At 37.9% G+C, this 22,699-nt stretch overlaps 1 protein-coding gene across 1 annotated transcript in view; it reads right to left on the minus strand.

Annotated features, from left to right (window-relative positions):
• LOC140231246 (transient receptor potential cation channel subfamily M member 3-like) overlaps positions 1-18,937 on the minus strand; it is a 38,837-nt gene extending 19,900 nt beyond the window's left edge. The window contains exons 1-13 of the mRNA XM_072311394.1: positions 18,761-18,937; positions 12,933-13,027; positions 11,520-11,676; positions 10,517-10,730; positions 9,756-9,895; positions 8,363-8,540; positions 7,643-7,817; positions 7,050-7,173; positions 6,331-6,403; positions 5,865-5,965; positions 3,832-3,969; positions 2,792-2,878; positions 1,727-1,870 (exon numbers count right to left, since the gene is read on the minus strand). Coding sequence (XP_072167495.1) covers positions 1,727-1,870; positions 2,792-2,878; positions 3,832-3,969; positions 5,865-5,965; positions 6,331-6,403; positions 7,050-7,173; positions 7,643-7,817; positions 8,363-8,540; positions 9,756-9,895; positions 10,517-10,730; positions 11,520-11,676; positions 12,933-13,027; positions 18,761-18,937 — 1,803 coding nt within the window. The remainder of the gene's footprint in view (positions 1-1,726; positions 1,871-2,791; positions 2,879-3,831; positions 3,970-5,864; positions 5,966-6,330; positions 6,404-7,049; positions 7,174-7,642; positions 7,818-8,362; positions 8,541-9,755; positions 9,896-10,516; positions 10,731-11,519; positions 11,677-12,932; positions 13,028-18,760) is intronic.
• Positions 18,938-22,699: the final 3,762 nt, after the last annotated feature.

Consider the following 22,699-nt stretch of genomic DNA (forward strand, 5'->3'; position numbering starts at 1 on the left):
CACTTTTTTTCGCAGAATGTATGTCTGTATGAAAGATACCTAACTTTGTAATGATTATTGACAAATGTTATTCTTTGCTATGTATCATTCCTTATCAAACGCATGTCGAATCTATATTTTTTGTACATTCTGTTGAAAGAAGTGAAAATAAAACCTTTGAATTTGAATTTGAATTTGAAAACAGTAAGTCATGCATTCTTTGTCTTCATTACAGACAAACGGTGTTTTGGACGGGTCGAAAAGACTTGTTCGTCATGGGTCAAGTTCCTTAATGATGTAAGATTTCTTCGTCAACAGGACATCTGCCTTAATTATATCGATATTTGCCCATTTGGGTCAATCGTTGTAATCCAATTTCCTGCCTGCTGGTCAGTGAAAGTTCAGGGTCACTAATGTGACGACAACGGTGTCGCGTATGAGAATTAGTCACTGCCAATGATTGTGCTCTTGATAAATGTGCATGAAGAACGCTTGTATTGAGACCGACATGACTAGAAACTTGCACAGGAAGAGATGATAATGATGAACAAAAGAATAACTAGAGGAACGACAAACAAAAACGGAAAAGAGTGGAGGACTTACACCCCATCGCAAAACTTGTATTTGGCACTTGAAATATCATCATCACCACCATCACTATCATCTTCATTATCACAATTTTTTTCATCATCATAAGCACAGTCTACAATATCTGTAATATTATTTATGCACTAGAATATAAAACCTAATGCATTGTATACATGTTCAGGTCTTTTCCCCATTCTGCTAAAGAAATTGTATGTATATTTATACTCTGTCCTGACCCCCCCCACCCCCCCCCCACAGGAAGGTTTCTGGACTGCCACGTGTTCAAGCGAGCGCTTATAGTGGCAGTCTTTCTTCTGCATAATTGCATAACGTATATTTGCGTTGTAATTGCAACGCAAACATACGTTTCTTTAACATAATTCCAATATAGATTGGAATTATGTTAAAGAAAATAAAATCAATCAAACAAACCAACGAATACTTTATCGCTTTGATTCGAGTTTGGTGTCAGCTTATCGAGCTGGTTAAACATGATAAAATTCAGACAACTTCATCGTGCCATTAGCCCTTTGTAGTATCATTATACATCTGTCTTACTCATGCTTGCATCTCTTTAGTCCTTTGATTGATATCAATACCAACAAAAGATCGATTAAAGCCACTACAACAAAATTCTGCTTTAATCTGTGGAACTCTCTACCAATCCCACTTCAGAATTGTAACAACCTCAATACCTTCAAATCTGAACTGAAGAAGCATTTTTTCCAGCAACTTTGTGAATGATGTGATGTGACACATTGTGGGAGCCGGGCGCCTTTGAATGTCCGTACAAATAAATGACCCTATATAAATGCAGCTTCATCATCACCATCATCATAACAATCGCGAAACCACTTCTAAACTAGTTATGAAAAGGATACACGCTATGAAAATAGACTATTAGTGATGGAGAGAGGAGATATCATGGTCAAAGATGATGTTGATTACCTCTTATGTTTAGAGTGCAGTCAACTGATGCGTAAAAAAAACTCGTAATTTTCTTACATTATTGTATATTCTATGGGGGAAGAAAAGCGTAAATGAATTGAATTGAATCAAGACAAACCACCATCAGTCCTCTCTCATCATCCTAAAAAAAAAAAGTTAGAAAAGCACATGTGGATAGACATTACTATCTAAAAAAACTACTAAGGCATACCTCACAACATGGATTTCTCGTGATAGTTACACAGGACGAGGTGGAGTGGTTGCTGTGCTTGGTATAGTTGGATTCGAAGCCCTTCCCGAGTAGATGCTCGATGATGCGACCAACGTCGTTGAGAGTTATCTTCGCCTCACTCTTCTGCGGAGAAGAATCACAAAACGAGATTCATTGTGTGTATATTGTGACATTCCTGTCGCTATTATGACGTTTTGTGACGTATGTGATGTATTTGTATTTAATTATTCAATTTGGTATTCATCATAAAAGTCACCGTTTTGTCTTTCAGTTCACAGTATTTTCTTTGAATACAATGTGGTATTGATTTTGTGTAAGTTTATGTATGTAGATGTATATTTCATCTTTCATGGAATATACATAAATTAAATGAAAATAAAAAACTGAAATATATGCATTTGTATAAACATATATTATATAGATATAAGAGAGAGAGAGAGAGAGACAGACAGACAGACAGACAGAGATAGATAGAGAGAGAGAGAGAGAGAGTGTGTGTGTGTGTGTGTGTGTGTGTGTGTGCGTGTGTAATTTGCATGCCGTAAAGGGACATTCCAGACGATTTTCATAATTTCACATCATGTAGTACATAAATCGACAACTCCATGTATAGATTTGTGGAATTTAATTTGGTTCCTGAGCAGAGAAACAATACTTTCAAAAACCTTTACAAATTACACTGAACAAGGATGATGACATAGGAGGTTCACATATTTCAGAAATGTAGCAGAGTAATTCCATTACAATACTGCTTGCTTGCGAGTTCACCTGTGTATAATCTATGCATGCCTTCTTCTTTTGTTCTGCTTCCTTGAGCCCCAACTCATGCATTCTTATGGTGACTCTGCTATGTCATCATCCTTGTTCATTGCAATTTGTGCTAAGTTTTGAAAATATCCTTATTCTTCTTCCCAATTATCACAAATTCTGAAACTCTGTCCTCAGTATATTTAATTTATACTTGTTCAAATGTAAAAATCTGAAAATCATCCGGAGGTCTCCTTTAATGATAAAGGATATCGTGTAAAATATGTCTTGAGTTACCTCACAGCGCCTCGATCTGCGAGAGTGACCGTTGTTGATGTTGGCGTGACGAGACAGCAGAGCAAGGCCTGGGAAGGGGTCCACTTCCTGAAACATTCAAAAGTAGACAAAATTAATCAGACACATTCCCTGGTTTGCATGACTCTCGCTATATAACTTGTGACTGAAAATAAATATTTAATAAGAACGATGCAATATGTGGACGTTTTGTTGCTGTTGTTATTTGCTTTTCCTACTTTTTGGCATTTAATCTGTGAGTGTTACGTCATAATATCCATAATTCAGAGAGGTCTCCTGAAGAGGCCATGAGGAAAAAAAAAATAGTGCTTTCTGTAAATTACCGAGACTCAAACTCGAACCTAAGACCTTGAGATTAACTGCCCTGGGTTTGATCCTCCAAGCCACAATGTCAGCTTCTCATCAAACCTGCTTACAACGAGAGTGTCGAGGATTTTGCGTTTCGGAAAAGTTTACTCCTGAAAAGGAACTAACCCTGTAACGCTGGTATAACCAGACATAAATGTAAACACACCATCACACACATAGATCGCACACAAACTTTTTTTTTTCAATAATCTTTGACATTCAAATCAATGCAATTGTACTATCATCAGCTGATGCCGCTGTACAAACAGAAAAGTCACCCTTTTTGGACGCAAATAACAACAGTGTTCTACTCAGGATGTACTACCTTTCTTGCTTAAGTATTAATTTCTTAAAAAATGAAATTAAACTTAATATTTCAACACCTGCCATTCAAGTCATCAAAAATTGATCAAACACAAATACACACGCACGCACGCACGCACGCACGCACATAAACACATGTTAACGTTCATATCATGGAGCTACAGTTGTATCACCAGTTACATACTTTAAATAAAGAGACCGCTTACACCTAAATTCGACAAAATTAATATGTATGCAAAGTCATTGGATCTAGAGGGTTAACGCTATGACGATCATAAGCGTGAACAAACAAAAATAAAATCCATTAAAAAGCTTATTAATTTGTGTAACTGGCAGACGTATATACTTACCAGTGTGTTGTACAATGACACCAGACGTTCTCTCGTGAGGAATTTCTGCATGTATAATCCTCTCTCTAAGAGAAGCTTGACGAAGCCGACTCGGTCCATCTTCAAGGCGATGTACATAGCTTCCTCCAGGGCCGATTCCTTCAAAATCAGTCAAAGAGAGTCTTGGGTTTTGTTTGTTTGTTTGTTTTTAGTGATTCTCATGGATTTCCTATCCTTTATAAGAGAAGACACATTGGCCCGAATTCATGAAGGTGGTACGATCTTTGTCCATGGTTTAAACCATGAACAAAGACCGAAGTTTTGTATGGGGCGCCAAGTGTTGCATGGCCTATTTGGTTACGAAATGTTAACATTTCTTTAACGAAATGCTTGATTTCGTGTCGAAATAGGCCATGCAACACTTGGCGCCCCATACAAAACTTCGGTCTTTGTTCATCGTTTAAATCATGGACAAATATTGTACCACCTTCGTGAATTCGGGCCTTTGAGTGAGCTTCTGCTTTATGCGGTATGCAGTTCCCTAGTACCTAGATCCTAGTTCCTACATCTATCATTGATTCCCATGAGTATTCATTTTACCCAAGAGTCATAAGACGTACTATGGAATCGCCTGCCGGGACCGGTAGTAACCACTGCCGACTCAACATTATTCCAAGGAGCTGCTTTACCCATCCTCAGAGCAATGCAGCCTCCTGTTGGATCCTCCACGATGTAGTCGGATCCGCGCTGTTTTTACTTGCACTTGAGCGCGAATACTCATATTTTACCGTATGATACATGAGACTGTTGTGCATGCACCAAGTATTCTCCTTAAGACACAGCCTAAGTTTATCATCCCAGTAAAGCTTCGTATAAGAGCTGCAAAAAGGGATTACTGCATCAAGTAAAATGTATAATCACAGGACGTCTACATAACAAATATGTAATACGATGTTAGCATCAAATCAGAGAAGAAGATGAAGAAGATACGAAGGGGGTAGAAGAGTAGGGCATGAAAGATGAAGAAGAGAAGAAAGACAACAAAAAGTAGGAAATGATGATTAAGAAGAGGCAAATATTGATGTTCAAGTTTTTCGTGAAATCATTGAATGCGCAACAAACGAACCAAAAGTGGATCTATACAGAACCAGGAAGGTACTTTTTAGGCAACAGTACTTTTTAGGCAATAATACAAACATACTTATGCTTTTACAGGAATGACTGTGAGAAGTGTTAAAACATTCAGAAAAAGACTTTATTTGTTGATCAAACATCCAATTTCAGAAAACTCTTTATTAGGCCTCAGCTGAACCATTCGTATAATAACGTCACTGATCAGTTATTGGTCATGCTTTGAATGCATTATAGTCATGACGTTTGGTAATATAAAAGTGTCTTTTATTAATTTCTCAAGGAGGTCAGGGGAAGTGCTGCAAGGACACACTAAAAGCTTCCTAAAATGCTGTAGCATCAACCCGGACACATGGGAAGCAACGGCACAAGACCTCTCAGCCTGGCCTACCTCCGACATTCCCATGTTCACACTGCACCAGATATTTTGGGTGCACGTCACGAGACCGACACCCACGAGTCGTACAACCCATGAATTCGACACTAAGCTAACAAGGTCCACGAGACCGACACATAAAGCCCCATGTCGTATCTGTCGAACTCCTGAGCTGTTTTTACCTAGTGTCGAACTCATGGGCTGTCTGACTCGTGAGCTGTATGACTCATGAACCTCTTTCCATTGTCGAACTCGTGGGCTGTATGACTCGTGGGTGTCGGTCTTGTGGGATGACCCCGATATTTTAGGGCGAGGATCGGACTGATTAGCCATCTTCGCACTCACGGAATGTAGTGATACTAGAAGTTGTGGTCGTCTTCGCCAGCGAAGGACGAACATCATCATCATCATCATTACTTTCAGCCAAACAAGAACTTTGTTATCAGAGTTCACCGACGTGTTCTTTGAATCTCTCTCATAATTGAAAGGGTGTTAGTAGAAGGAAGAGCCTCGATGATACGGTCAATGGACATCATTCAAAACCTACCTCCCATCTCCTGACATTCTTGAAGATATGTTCCTTAGCGAAGTCCACTCGGTTCCAGATGAGGGACAACTTGAGCTGGTCAGGGGCAGAGAGGTTGCTGGCTGTACAGAGAGCAAACGAATTAAAGATTCCCCGCGCTCAATCTTGGTACGTTTAAGCACATCATCATGAATATGGGCTACATGACTTATCATTGTTTGAAAATGCATTTTCTGTGGTCTCAAGGTCTCTGAGAAAAACTCTCCTCCTCTGTTTACTCTTCTCTCTTTTACGACGGAACCAAAAAATGGTAAGATTAATTTATGACAATCATTGTGTGATTATTGTTGGTCTGCTATGAGTATGTATGTTCCCGGATGCTGTCAAGTGGATACACGTTGATTAGGGAGTGAAACGTGAGTGCTGGTCTCAACAAGACGTGGATGGAGTATCGATAATTGTGATTTTTGTTAGTTTAGATGTTTACCTTTCAGTAAAGCCGACAGGATGGCAGAGTCAATGTCGACGTTGTTCTCAGCCTCAACGCTGAATATCGTTATCTGTGTCAAATTGGAAGAAGAATATAATAGACGGAGAAAAGGTGAAAATTATGTCAGTAATGATGTTCCCTATATCTTTACGGGTTTTTTTTTTTTTTTTTTTGTTCATTACATCTTCCCTTATCAATAACTTGGTTGACAGCCTTTTTAGCCGCCTTGGTTTAATCTATCGACATTTTGAACTTCAACAGCGATTAGCCCTTAGCTCCTCTCAAACCACAGACCAGGTTATCCTATCCAGTTTTGTAAAATAAACATGTCTATGGTTAGCTCGCTTTTTTTTTTCTTCATTCGAATTTGCTCCTTGCCTGCGATAGAGCTTTTCCATACAGACAAACGCACAAGGAATGTTTTTAAGATAATCCATGAAGAAACGCACGATTACATACATACACACACACACAACATAAACACACACAAAGACAAACACACAAATGTCCCAACTCTGGTGCGCGAAAGCCTAGTTCCTGAAGTAAAATTGTCACTTGTCTAGGTAAAGTTGGAATATTTCTTGGACCGTCGCATCTTATTCTGTTTTTTTTTTTTTTTAAGGTAAGGGGGGTTACGAAAATCACAATGTCAGCTCTTCTTTATTGTGAGGTTACTGTCAAAAAAAAAATTCCAGGCTAGCTCTGTCAGGGCTTACCATGTTTCTCTGCCTCACGACTTCTAGAAGTTCCTGTAGGATCTTGTTGCATATGTTCTTCTCCCTCGGGAACGTTTCACATATCTTCTTTTTTAGCTGCTCTTGAGCCTCCGGAGACATTTGTCTGTAATGGATAGAATCAAAAGCACGGATTTCTCATATATTTTGTTCTTCCCCTCCGTCTGTAATAAGCAGAAATTGGCATCAGAGGCTGCACAAAAGCTTGAAAGACGCAATCTGTGGTTATCCTGACTATTGATATTATATTTAGGCGGAGAAGTCTACAGCTATCTTTAAAAAAAAAATAATAATAATAATAATTATGATTAGATTGTGACAAGATTCGATGGGATATAGTAATTAGTGAGTTATAGTGAGAGAATTAATTGATATTGTAGAAGCCTGTATGTAACCACCTGCAGTAAGTGAAGGTAGATGCATTCACTTTATCCACAAACCTCAGATATTCATGGAACAGTTTAATGTTCTCCATCTGTTTATCTTCTCATTCTTGCCATTGCTACTGTTCATTTAGACTTATATAATGCCATTATCATGACAGTTATTACTATGACATGCTAAGTATGTCTGACCCTGTTTTCGACGAGCTGTGCCTGTAAGCGTACGCGATGAGATCGGCGGCGCGGCCGCTGCCTTCAGCGATGACAACCGGAATGGGCGGATCATGGGTGACGTTCTCGAGCACGACCCTGATAGTATTTAGACCTCCTTCAAGAGCGACGCATACGGCAGGAACCCCTCGATCACCTGGTCGACAACAGGAGAAGAGAGAAGAAAGAAGGTAAACAGTGACATTCATAATGGCCAAGCATAAAAGATGCTTTCTTTTTGTAGCAAGTAAAGGTATTGATAACTCAACCAAGATGATTCAAATGGTATTCATCCGAGATATTCGATCAAATCACCTCGCCTTGAGTGCATGCCAATTGGATTTTTTTAATACACAATAAAAGGAGAGAGAGGGAGGGGTGTGTAGAGGGTTGGGGAATAGAAGGTGAGAAGAAAGAGGAAACAATAAGAGCCGATAGGTTCATTCATTCATTCATTCATTCATTCATTGCAATAGAAACATATATGAATATCTGACAGAAATTACATCACAATACATAAAGAGAAGTTTACAGAATATCTTTAACTATACGGAAATGTTGGAAATGGGGATTAATGCTAAAAAGCAGAGCTCTTAGGGTGCACCTCCCACACGTAATACAACAAATTATATTATGATTGATATACTAAATACTAAATGTTGCTATATACTAAATGTTTTCGAGTGCAGATTTTCTTCTTACTGGTGGCATCAATTTTCTTGCTCGAGATGAGTTTCTCCAGCTTCGATCTCAGCGAGATCTCGACGCCGTAGTGGCCAACGGACCCATCATCAACCAAGATGAAATGGGTGTGGTTTGGATCCAGTGACGCCCCCGATCCCCGATCCGAACTGGTCAAACGGTAGTGTTTGATCCTTTGCTGTATAAATCAAGAAAAATCAGTAACACTATGAATACTCATCAAATTGATATCGACGTTCTGATAGATATGTCTTGTTAACAATCTCATCCCTCGCGAACTTCTTGAACCAAATGTTTTCCCCACGTGTACATTGTACATCTATTTTGTGACCAATTATAAAGATAAGTACCAGGAAATTATTGAATAATAATGAAAGCAAGCTTCTGTGTAATAGCAGCCCAAATACCGAAGAGGCTGATCTTATAACAATTGACATTGCACGCTGGTGTTTTTTTTTTCACTACTTTTTTCTTTCCATAATCTTTATTCATCAACATGCAAACTACACAAATATATTATTATCAGCTGATACCGTTGTACAAAGTAACACAATAGTAACACATTTTTTACCCAAATAACAAAAGTACTAGTGTGTACACACACACCCACACACACGCACACACACACACACACACACACACGCACACATAGATTATAATATATATATATATATATATATATATGCTTTGTGTATATGAGAAAGATACGTAGATAGCCTATATATCATGCTCTCGTGTTCACCCTTGATATTCTTTCCAAAGTCAATAAGAAGAGACTAGATTTGACTTCTCTGACGTCAGCAATAGATTGATATCAATCAGGTAAACATGACGCATAGAATACATAACGTATCTGCCATATTTTATGTTCTCTCTACATCTCTCTCTCTCTCTCTCTCTCTATACATATATATATATATATATATATATATATATATATATATATATATATTTACGTATATTTCTCATATACACAAAGCATGCGTTCAGTCAAATTCCCCAGACTATACCCTTGAGCTCTAACGAAATGTAAAGACCGTTTGATTTGTGTTTTTTCCCTCGCGTTCGTTACTCTTACGTCACGCACCTGCTATGCTGTATCCATGTCATTGTGTATTCGCCTACTTTTTGACTGTTTCTTTTACTCTTATTGCAGTGCTTTGATATTCTTTACTTGTTAATTTGTTCGATTTGAGTCGTGTTGGGTGTAAAATGTGGAGACAAAATAATGTAAAATGAAATAAAATGACAAGTGAAGATTCCAATACATCACACAATTGCAATCAGTTTTCCGAAGAGAACTGGCTTGTAGGCAACTCTGTCATCGTTTAGGCCTGTACGAACTGTGAAAAGTTTTAAGAGTTTTAAGAAACTACAATTCGTCCCTTACCACTGTGGACACCTCGGATCGTGTCTCGATGAGATCCTCTCTGTTGTCGACGATGCCCCATGACACGACACCGATGGCGGTGATTTTCTGGCGGGATCGTAGCGTGTGCTCTCGTACGGCTCTTCCTACGTGTCGCATAACACCTAATGCGGGCAAAACAACATAAATAAAATAAAAAAGGTGCGATAAATCATCAAATTTGTATACATATATGTAGCAAATGTGGTATTGTATGTCGCTATGCTTCAGTTTCAGTTTTTGTGATGTCTCTGCATGAATTTGCATGTAGTTTTGTTGTAGTGTCCAATTAACCAAAATTTGCATTGTGAACAATAAAGTAAATCAATCTATCGATTAAAAACTGTACCGCAGCTCAAACTTTACCATTACTGACCTGGCTACTAATTTGCCTTTGTCTATTGAGAATTTTCTTATAAGCATATTCATTCACACATTCATAGTAATGAATACGGTCTTCTTTATATTAAGGGTAGCCTCTTTAGTGCTGCCATACTCCTCTACCAGAGGACCCTGCCATTATTGTTACCTTTGCCAAGATGGTACCCATTTATACAACTTGGTCGAGACTCGAGAGGCACTGAAATGGTTTAAGACGACTCGTTCAAGAACGCAGGCACTTGACGGGATTCGACCTCGGGCTCTCCTAATGAAAGTCAAGAGTCTCATCCACAATGCCACAGCGCCCCGACACATTCATCAATTTAATCAGTGGGTATAGGACCGAACTTGTACATCATCCTGACCTGTGTGGGTGCCACCCGTCAGGATCCAGGCATCAGTTGAGACAGCAACTCGAATGATGCCCTTGCTGAAGATCCTCTTCAGTTTGGGTTGGAGCACGAAGTCCTTGGCCCCGCCTGTGACCTCGATGAGGAGCTTGGGTACCTTCAGTCCCCACAGGTCGGTGAGGAGGTTGAGTACGTCTTCGGCCGGTGTGTCGTGAGCGAGCCGTACGTACTGACAAAGGGCAAAAAACAGGATCACGAACGAAGAAAAAGAGCAACAACGGAGTTACTTTCTTTCCTATTGAATATATCATCATTTTTATTCATATTCTGACGCAGATACAGTAGATGAACACACACACACACACACACACACACACACATTGAAAGTACCAATGAATGAATGAAGACTTTTACAACTAGAGGTCCGACACGTATGGATGACCGTTAATTAGCCTGTTTCTTTTCTTTAATCGTTTTCAGAATGCAATATCATCACTAAAGTGATTGTAGGTTCACGTGACATTGGCTGTTGCCTGTGTCGCACTGTGTACGTGTGAATTCAAGGCCTAAAAGTGCATCGAAAAGTCAGCTTGTTGAAGCTTTCCTAGACCCCTTCTTATGGATGACGAGACAATAAGATGACTTGTTAAAAAGCAAACTAGGCTTGGTACTTTCTGGGGATGAATATTCAAGAAGGCGACTTAATAAAATTGGCCAACACGATTTTTTTTTTTTTTTTTGTCTCGAATAAGGCTCTCAGGATAAGTTTGAGAAGTCATCCTCTTGTCTACTCTTTCTGAACTAGGACCCATCTGATTTTCGACCACCTGTTTTCACCCCTATCGTCATTATGAAGACGCCTTAACGAATTCGAATAAGTCATCCTCGCGCCAAGGCGAGTTTTGAGAAATGGCCCACCGGTCCTCTCGGCCAAAGCAATGCACTTTTACTTTTGACACTAGTTTCAGCAACTCGCCCTCTTTCCGCAAGTGTAATCTTCGGCAGAAATAAGACGTACTTTTGCCCGAGTGGCGGTCAATGGTCCCTGGAACTCCAGATCGCCGTAGGCATCGGTCTTCAGGGCCTTCGTGTGAGTCTCCGGCTTCCATTCGTCGCCTCCTTCCACGTCTTCACTCTCATCCGTATGGTACCGGCAAAGTCGACCGCACTGGCATCTGGGCGAGAGAAAGGTTGATCGTAACCAATTCAACTTTAAAGAGATGGTATAGTCATGGTTGTGGTCCGAATAAAAGGTGGGACCCACCTTTCATAAGGATCATTCTATTTTGGGATATCTATTTCAAAACCAATATCCATCAAATCACTTCTATGAAAGTTCATACAATTCTAAGAGGAATTCAGAGCGTGTTTGATGAATATATTTTTTGAAATGACCGAGATATCCAAAAACAAAGTCGTCCTCATAAAAGGTAGGACCCATCTTTTATTAGGACCAAAACCAAAACTATATTATCATCCTCTTTAAGATTATGGAACGGCACTTATAAACCATGAGAAATAAAGAACACAATTATCGGTATTGAAGTGTGTAAAGACTGTACGTGATGGGACTATGCTTGTTTTGATTGGCTTGTGTCAATTCATTTACGAAGCTTTATTTCTCATTTCGCTTCCAATTAAATGAGGGGCGGAGGTTTTAATCGATGTTAACGTGCACTTTGCTTAAATACGAAAATGTAAGTTCAATAATTTCAGTGAAAACAGACATCTGTATACCACGACAAACGTCATTGCTGCAGCACTGATTACATGAGTCAAAGTCTTGTAGCCCTCCCATAAACCCCGAATCTGCGGTAGCCATAGTGTGCATCACATAACCACAGGCCTTAATCTCTGTCGCTTTTGATCTGGCAAACATGACGCGTCAATATTTTACTGGGTATGTTTTAGTCCCCGATGTTGTCTATACCCCCTCGTTAGCATCCCTTTCTGCTGGTACTAACAGCGTTGTTTCCGTAAGCTTAAAGGCATAATTTACCATTTGCAGATGAAAGAAAAACACAGCATTAGTGCTTTAAAATAGTTCTAAAATGTGAGTCAGGGATAAAAACAACCACTATGAAAATTTGAATCCGTATAATTGATGTTAAGTGTTGTTGAATACACAAAATGTGAACAATAGTTATAACAAGAATGTTTCCAGACTAAACCATCTACAGTAACGGTTTACTATATTTTAGGCTTTATTGCGAAAATTGTATATGATATATGTTTTGTGACACAAAAGACCTACACATATACATCAAATGTGATACCTTGAACATTTTTGAAATCACTGCTCCCAAAGGCAAACAGGACCTTTAAGTTCTTCAGAACCCACATCCCCTTGGGTGCACCTGTACAGAGGTGGTCAGAGCAGGAAATCATTGATTACATTTGTAATTAACAGTTCCAATGAAATCGTACTCACAAGGTCTCGTCTGATGGTGAAGGGACAAAGTGCACACACTCTCTCTTGTAGAAATTCTCCTTGATGTACGAGGCCTCATCTTTCGTCTGGATGGCCTGCATGGAGATTGAATGAGCGGGAAGTGTGCATAGCAACGGTTACTAGACAGTCTTCAGATGAAATGATGAATCGATGATGTAATTTATTTGCATGTAATATCAAGAGATTTCATAGTATAACAGTCATAAAGTGACGTCACATTTGTTTCTTTTTTTCTTCATAAGTAGGGGATCTTACTCTAGAATTGATCAGTTATTTCACTGTGTGACGATAGAGAAAAACTGTTTGGAAGAACTCGGACATGTTGGGTCTAAAATCACTGACCGAAGAGGAGACGAAAGGAATTAATTGTGTTGACATAGGCAATAGTAGGTCAGTCGGGGAGATCCCTCCAAAATGGTTGACGAAGGACAGTAACCGTTGTATCGAAAGGACGTGAAAATATTTCTTTCGGGTGAGAACAATCAGTGCAATGAAGAAATGTCGTAAGAGACTCCACTATCTAATAATACCGTAATAATACTTTGTGCCCGATACCGAGAGAAGAACTATCTATTTTGTTTCAATCGCGAATTGTATAAAGAGTGCAACCGGAAGTAAAGCTAATCAAAGTTTAATCAAAACTTAAGATGACTACTCCAGCAGATTGACAAGCCTTCTCGTTCTTGTCTTATCACTATCACGAAAATATTGAAGGGATTGATGGGTTCTATCAACGCATAAATTCCTCGAAAAATGTGACGTTTTCCTTGTGATTTGATCTCAACCTGCCACCTTTAACGTAAAGTGCATTTTCAGCACACACCCGTAACACTTGTTAAAATGTGTGAAAACTGACACTCAAACAGACACACAGACAGGCAAACAGACAAGCAAACACACACCGTCAGGCACCATATTTATAAATAATCCAAAGACTTGGAAGCTGATGACGTTGAGAACACGTCAGAACAGAAGATGGGATGCACAATCAAATTGATGGATCAAAAGGTATGCATCTACTCAAACTTGCCTGACAAAAGATGTTACATATAGCGTGTCAGTTTTATTCTGTTGTATAATTATTATCATGCACTTTGTTGCAGACAAACAAGGCTTACTAATACGTCAGAAAATGAGATCACCTCGTGGTTGCCACCACTATTACGAGTCATCGTGGCGGAGATAGATTTGAGGCAGTAACAATACGAAAAATTAATCATATTAGAGCACTGGGTATTGACACAATGCCAAGCAGGACAATACAACTAGCCAAATGAGACAAACACAAAACACATACTGCGTCATTGAGGGAAATGTTTCCTGATTGCTGTTTTCAGTTCATTCCTAGAACATGAAAAAAGGTATTTATTTAGGAGCCTGCTTCGTTCCTGGTAACCGCCCAGAAGCTTTATAAATAGCAAACATTTTGCTACTGAGTGAAGTGCAGTGACGGTATAAAAAAGAAAGAAAGTAATAAATCCATCTGAGAAATATATCTACTGACACATCAGAGCATGGAAAAAATATTAGGGTCATTGTCAATTTGAACTAAAAATAACGAATTGTCACAAAGCTTTCATGTACATTATTACTTTTTGAACAGGAGACTCACTGTCACTTTTTTTTTGTAAAATTAAGTGATGAAAAATAAAAACAATAAATAATATGAAAAGATAGTTTATTATGATGAAAAAGCACTGAAAAGTTTAAGAATCACTGCCACCGTGTAAGACTTTAAAGAAATATCAAATCCATTTCTAGCATATTTTCTGGACAACTCAACAATATCGAATATCGCTTTCGTTTTCGTTTTTGTTTTGTTTTGTTTTGTTTTGTTTTGTTTTGTTTTGTTTTGGAATGTTCTTCTTCTGTGTCATATTTGCGGAGTTTTGTCGGTCAATCAGCCGATAACGCGCTGTGAATAACTCACTATTAAGCTTGCCGGATAGAACGTATTACCGTCTCCTAGCAACGCTATGATGGAACAAAGAGAGCAGACTTTTTTGAATGACGTGGGATACACATTATTCTCAGCTAGACTCTCTCTGGTGACCGTCGACGAGCATAATTGGGAAAACTTTGCAAAGCGTATGGGGTAGTGTTTTTATTTGAGCGGAAAATAAGACACTTCAATCATACGTCGGATGCATTCAAAAGTTGCTCTGAAAGTATCTTACGACAATAACAACGATAATCACGATAACAATGACAACGATGATAATGATGTTAGTGATAAAAGTGACAATGATAATGGTAGTTATGATTGAAGAAGGATTATGGAAATAGTAATATCAGCAAGAACTGCAAGATGATTACAAGAACTAGCAACACAATGCCGTATAATCAATTTAATTAGATAAAAAAAAAAAATTATATACAAAAACAACATCTCCGGATCTAATATTAGCTGCCAAACATTTTTATTTAACCATTCAGACTCTGACCAAGTTGGGAAAATGGTGATGATAATTACAAATGATTACAATGATATCAATAACAATAACAAAAACTCTAAATGATGCTCATAATAGCAACATATCAATAAACATAAACAAGGTATTTCAACAAGAAGAAAAACGACCAAAAAGTCTGCATGGTTTTAGCGGCATTGCTTGCTACATGTTATGTCTTGTTCCATTAGGACTTTGACTAACTGGGGCTGTTGTAGCCTTTTTATCTGCCATCAATGTGTTTATTTCATTAGAATGATGTAAATATTCAAACATGTAATACAGTGATACAGCCATGTGATGCAGATAAGCTGAAGTCCAAAATTAATTGATTTATAACCCAAATCACATTTTCACAGAAAACACCTCTTTGCATACCTCATATTACATGGAAGCCATCACAGCACGAGGAATGGTTCATATTCATGTTTATGGACATGAAAACTCAGCAACCCGAAATGAATCAAAATAAGATAGACAAGTGAAGTTGCATCTACAGCGACTTCACGTGAACTATCTTAAGCAATGAACTGCAAACGATTAGTTTTCCAAGTTTTCTCAGGCGACGAGAACCTATAGGAGAGGAATTTCCATGACGACAAACAGGTGACTCATACCCTCATTCAGTGGGCATGCCTCAATGAATGAGTCCCTGCCCCCTCCCTCCCCCTGTTCTTCCGTCTATCTCCTTCTCTATCCCCCCCACCCCTTCATGCTGCATACTCATCGTCTGTATTGATAATGTGTATGGTGTCAGTTCAAATGAAGTAGCAGTCGGCGCGGTGATCTAGTGGAACTGGCTCACCCATAAAGTGACACTTCAGACAATGATAAGACAACAAAACATGGGAGGGGAAATTGATATCAACGGCAGTCACTATTACTGGTATGATATCACAGAGAGCAGTGATCCTAAAATACCCTATTGAAATTAGGGTCTAACATTGTCTAATGAAACTTCCAAGCTACCTAGCAATATTGATGCATAAAAAGGAAGTGACTATTATTGCAAATGAAAACTTCACGTGCATGGCATTCTTATTATTATTGTTCGCTTCCTCCACGTTTAGGAAGGACGAGTATGGAATGTCGTCATAGTCTTTTCTTGGAGTAACAATTATTTTGTTCAGGGTAATGTTTTTTGACAAATTTTGGGACAGTTGCATTACCATTTTCTTTCTATATTTTTGTCATTGTTGTAGTGGTTAAAAAAATGTCCCCCTAGTAGCAAAAAGTAATTTGCCCAAACCCAGTTGGCCCAAAAAATACTGACATCAAAGCTCACGATATTATATAGACAGCTTAAACATCATTAATATTACATGACAAGGTATTATATAATGCTTATAAAATGTCTCTGCTACGAACAATGACGAAAGAGCTCGTTGTCATCTACATTCAACATGAAGTTTCTAATAATAATAAATATAATAATGATAATAATAATAGTAGTAGTAGTAGTAGTAGTAATAATAATAATAATAATAATAATAATAATAATAATAATAATAATAATAATAGCAAATTCTTATATAGCGCATTTCAGGCTTGAAAAGAATTTCAATGCGCTTTATAAGCAAATTATACCATAACACAAATATAACAACAAAAACTGCAGTCTACCAAATGCAATATATTACTCTACAATAATCATTTCTTATACGTACATAAAGGGTCAGAGTTGCCAATACATCTGACATAATTACATCAATAAGTTCAAATTTAACAAACATATGGTATTTGTATAAAATAAATAAGTTTTGAGTTCTTGTTTGAAATTTTAAGTAATTCAAAGGTGTTTTTTTTTTTAAACAAGTGTGTCTTACATGTCTTATGAGCGAAAAGTCTCTCCTAAGACTTTCATAAAAGGGTCCCTGCCTGTAAAACTTATTCAATACAACATTTAGCAATTTTATTGTTTTCAGACAACGAGTACTCTGTTTCTTCACCATCCATTCTTGAGATAACGGGTGACAGTATTTTTATAAAGCTAACCCAGCCATTAACCGTATATTTACTAAGAAAGAGTTTTCCAAATTTCACAACATCTCATTTCTCCTCCCCCTATTGCGATCAGACTGGTACCTGTCCTTCAAAACTTGAATGAGACACCCCTGTAAGGTTTGAGTCACATTTCCATAAGTGGGATTCTAGCATCCTGTTCTGGCAACAGACTCGGGGATTCCTAGCACAGAGTCTGAGGAAAGGGCATGCGTATAATATTTTGTTTTGGTGCTTTGTTTCGTTTTCTTTTGTTTATCCTTAAGGGTGTTGTTGTTGTTGTTTAACAGGTTTTAGCTGCCGCACACGTTGAGAGTGGAAACATACATTGTGGAGACATTCTCCGGATTTAAAACCACTCAAAATTGAAATTTGTCTCAAAGCAAAATAATTTCAAACAAATATATCTCAATCGATAAATGAGAAAATTTTCGTTGATAACATAAACAAGTAGACAAACAAATAGATTACAAGTAATTTGATTTTCTAAGTATGGCATAGTAGTCAAACGCTTAGAACTGTGAAGAGAGTGTAGGTATTTGTCGAAAGGACATTCTAGGATCTTTTCAAGATGTGCGGGCACAAGTAATATTGTTTGTTTGTGTGTGTGTGTGTGTGTGTGTGTGCTTAAATTTCACTTCGATTTTTATTGCACAACAAACTTTGAAAAAAAAATCTATTCATGACATTTCAGACTAACAGAGTTGGCAAGAACAGCCAAGTCACCTGTACAAAACAAAGTGTCAAATGGATAGTGAATATCAATTCTCTTGTACACTTATGCCGTTGTGAACGAACATTTTTTTTTTCATTTTCTACTCACAATAAGGATGTCGGAACAGCAATAAAACAATAAAAATGTACAATGTCAACAGTGCCTCCGTTCGATGTTAATTTTTGCTCGAAATGAAACATAGGACTGTAGGATCTACACGTCCTACACGTATCTAGCCATTCTGTGAAATAAAGAGATTAACTATGCTGCCTCCATTAAGAGTAAGTGTGTAATGACGTCCGGAATGATTGTAGGACTTATTTCTATTTTCAGTTCTAACTGATACACTCAACATCTGATATGCGTTTAATATTGTTACACGAAGAAATTGCGACATGTTCCTGCAAAGTCTAATATGAGCGCATGCACGGCTTCAAGAAAGTCATTAGAAAACCCATACGCAAGTTGTTGTTTTTTGAAGGGGTGGTGTCAGATGTAGAAGTTTTTTTGGCAACAATATATAAAGCAACACGGTAGAGTCCGTACGCACAGTAAACATTTTCACATTGAACTGTTGAAACAAAGAATACCATTCATGCATTCAGTGTGCGCAGCAAATTATTTTTTTTTACAAAACTTACTTGTGTGATTCTAGCCATAACCTGGCCAAAAATGGCGGCCTCGGTAAGGCTGTAGGCCCGCATGAACCTACGATTGTGGAGCCCATCCGCGTTCGGCATGCTGAAAGCTCGGCCCGTCTGCATCGTACCCGTATTCGACGGGGGCTGGGACGAGGGTGGGGCCGAGGTCGACTCCATGGTCGACTGCCAGTGACACTTCAGGTACTATGAAGTCTTGCACAAAATAGTTCACTCTCAAAATGTTCACTATACGATGGAATGAAAAGCTAAAAGTTGGAGCAGACTGCTCAGCGGAAGTGTTCCAATACTGCGAAGGGATAGGTGTTCGTCAACTCTTCGTGGCCTGGTTGATACCGTTGGCAGGAGTTACTTCTAGTACGCTCATGTATTACACAACCGGAAAAGGGGGGGGGGGGGAGTCGGAACGTTCAACACTGATGATCATCTACTTACTAATTGGCAAATGATGGGGAAAGGGGGCTATTAACTTATCTCGGTTTTGAGTTAGCTCTATCTGTCTGAGAAACGTGTCCGATGGCCCTCTAGCTTTCCTGCTTGCACACAACGATGGAAACTTCCCTGGCGTAATACTCGGTCAGACCTTTTCGAAATTCTGCGGGTGATAAAATCCCTTTCCAATGTCAGACGAATCGGTTCGTTTCTGGTGGATGACATCAAAACTTTCACAACACTAATCTGCCTGTAAGGTTGGCAATTCGCCCCATATTATAAATTCAACCTCTATCCGCTGACCGATGTGAATTATGGTGCAAGAAGTGGATATCCGAAGGGTGAACTCTAGAATGGCTGGCTCACGGTCACTTTGGATTGTGGATAACATGGACATGATGGAGGGAAAACCTTGCCAAACCGCCATCTTTGGCAAGCCCTCATTAGTCTAGTGATTCAGACAGCTATTTGAAGAGCAATCGGAACATAGCCACAATTTACGTGTCATTGTTTAATTCATGCCTTTTGAATCCTAAATATTACATGGAATAGATTGTAATATTCTATAACATTATGAACGCGTACATACAATTATAATAAATGTATAAAGATATACATATGTGTGTATATATATATATATATATATATATATATATACACACATATGTATATCTTTATACATTTATTATAATTGTATGTACGCGTTCATAATGTTATAGAATATTACAATCTATTCCATGTAATATTTAGGATTCAAAAGTATTGAAACAAATTCATGCGCGGTCAACCGCGTGAACTTGTTTCAATGCTTCTGTTTAAAGCTCTTCCTTTGAGGATATCGAGCCCTCTTCATAGTAGGATAGAATCACCAAGTGTATATATATAATTATATACCAATACATCCCTATGAAACGCATGTATTGTCTGATGTCACAGTAGCATAAGTTAATGTTGTCATGTAGGAAACTATAAGGCATCGCATTACAACGAATCAGTATAAGAACGGCCAGGCAATTTGAAGCACACATGAGCGTAATGTGAGTTGCACAAAACAAGCTGCTTCATTTGTATTTTATCAGGGATTTTTCTGCTGGTATGCTTTTCGCCCTGGTCGAGATTTGACCCCTTCCTAATGGTCATCCTGGTCACTCTTCTACATAATGGATTCACACCAATGAATGACCACTCCACCAAAGTATCATGTAGCATATCTTATAGCTTCTACTCGAAAAATATTCAGTAATCTTTCACCATGTCACCTTAAGACTTGCTCAGATTTGTCACAATATTTTCATTCATTTGATATTTTATGAATATGTATAGATGAGTCCATTAACCATAGGAGAATATGTATATATATATATATATATATATATATATATATATATATATATATAATGAACGGGAAAAGACCTCGAAAGTCAAATATCTTCTATTGCTGTTCCAAGAGACACGTACGGAATTACAAATAACGAATTGTGCACAAAATTCTCGGAGTGTTAGGAAATTTCTGACAGAAAAATTGTAATGTTGATATATTAAGAAGCCAATCTCAGATAATGTAGAACAATGTAGAAGAAATAGAAAACTGGGATACAGACACTATTCATTCTTACAAATACCTGGCATGTTCACATTTTTACTTTTATATATATATATATATATATATATATATATATATATATATATATATATATATAATGGTATTATTATCCGCGTGTTGGAATAAGAGCATGAAGACGATGAAGACAAACAAGTTGACATAATGCACCGAAAATTTGGTTTACAAATAAATGAAGTTGGATTCTAATGCATTATGTCAACTTGTTTGTCTTCATCGTCTTTATATATAAATATATATATATATATATATATATATATATATATATATATATATATATATATATATATATATATATATATATAATGAACGGGAAAAGACCCCGAAAGTCAAATATCTTCTATTGCTGTTCCGAGAGACACGTACGGAATTACAAATAACGAATTGTGCACAAAATTCTCGGAGTGTTAGGAAATTCCTGATAGAAAAATTGTAATGTTGATATATTAAGAAGCCAATCTCAGATAATGTAGAACAATGTAGAAGAAATATAAAACTGGGATACAAACACTATTCATTCTTACAAATACCTGGCATGTTCACATTTTTACTTGTCTAAATGTGTAGTATTGCTGATTTCTTTTCTTATCACCTGATCTATAATTCAGATGATCTTATCATGTAATATAATGACTGGCAAGCAAATTATGTTGAAGAGGTGTTTTATGATCATTTAGACTTTAGGTAATTCCGATGAAATTGCATGCCTATTTAAGACATTTTCTTGGCTATAGAATACTGTAGAATACTTTATTGTGTGGCATTATATGTTTAATAGGAGCTCTAGTGGACATTTAACCGGCAAGGTAATGAGTGTGTAATTTTCTATGACCATTCAGCTTAATATTGTTGCCGATTTATGAAAAGTATTGTGAATGCATGAATTAAATCAAAATTTCTGAAACAAAGTCATACCAAATTTGTAATCAGACAGGGGATATTTAGTCAAATTAACATTGGCTAAGTATGGTGTCTGCATAATTCAATAGGTACGTCAAGAGAAGTTGTATGTGAGAGATTTTTGAAATTTTGCCAAGAAGAATGTTCATCAGGATGCCTAGAGAAACCCTCCACTAAACCGTCTTTCACACGAGAAACTGCTGACCGATATTATGTAAACGCATACTCTACAGGCAATCCCATCGGCAAATCAAAATTGTCATGGTTCCCATACATTGATGTGGACACGAGATCTTTTGATCTCACTTCAATAAGACACGAGTTAGTGCATTCTGTAAAGGGGTTCTAGGGCAATTACCCCCTTGGCAATATACCTCGGACCCTTCCCCTGACCCTAACCTAATCTCTAACCCTAAAACCCAACCCTAACCCTAATCTTTACTCTAACCTTATCAATAACCAGTATTTAGCAGGGAGTAATTGCCCTGATATGGCACCAGGTAATGACTGAATTGCGTGTAGGATGCTGCGAAAGCAGATCCTCCCCTTGACTGGTCTAGTTCCATTGTAACCCTTATCCAGAAGTCCGGTTCGACTTACGACCCCAAGAATCTTAGGATGATAGCTCTCACGTGATGCGTTAGCAAGCTACACCACCAATGTACTTGAGGAGAGGGTCGAAAATTTTGCCATCCAAAACGTTCTTATCAACCCTGCTGTGCAGAAGGCTTTATTGAGAGGTGTCAGCGGATGTATCGGGAATATCCAAGTCCTCCATGAAGTCCTCAGTCATGCAAAGAAAACAAAACTCTTCATATGACGTTCTTTGATATCCAGGAGGGGTTCGTGGACCCCAGTGGTCGTCCTCTAAGTTCGAGTTTCACAGAGGTGTGTCTCAAGGTGATCCTCTCTTGCTGTTATTTAACCATATTCTCAATTATCTTCAATCAGTGGAAGATAGTTTGGTT

Source organism: Diadema setosum, chromosome 7, assembly GCF_964275005.1.
Source record: "Diadema setosum chromosome 7, eeDiaSeto1, whole genome shotgun sequence".
Taxonomy (NCBI): Eukaryota; Metazoa; Echinodermata; class Echinoidea; order Diadematoida; family Diadematidae; genus Diadema; species Diadema setosum.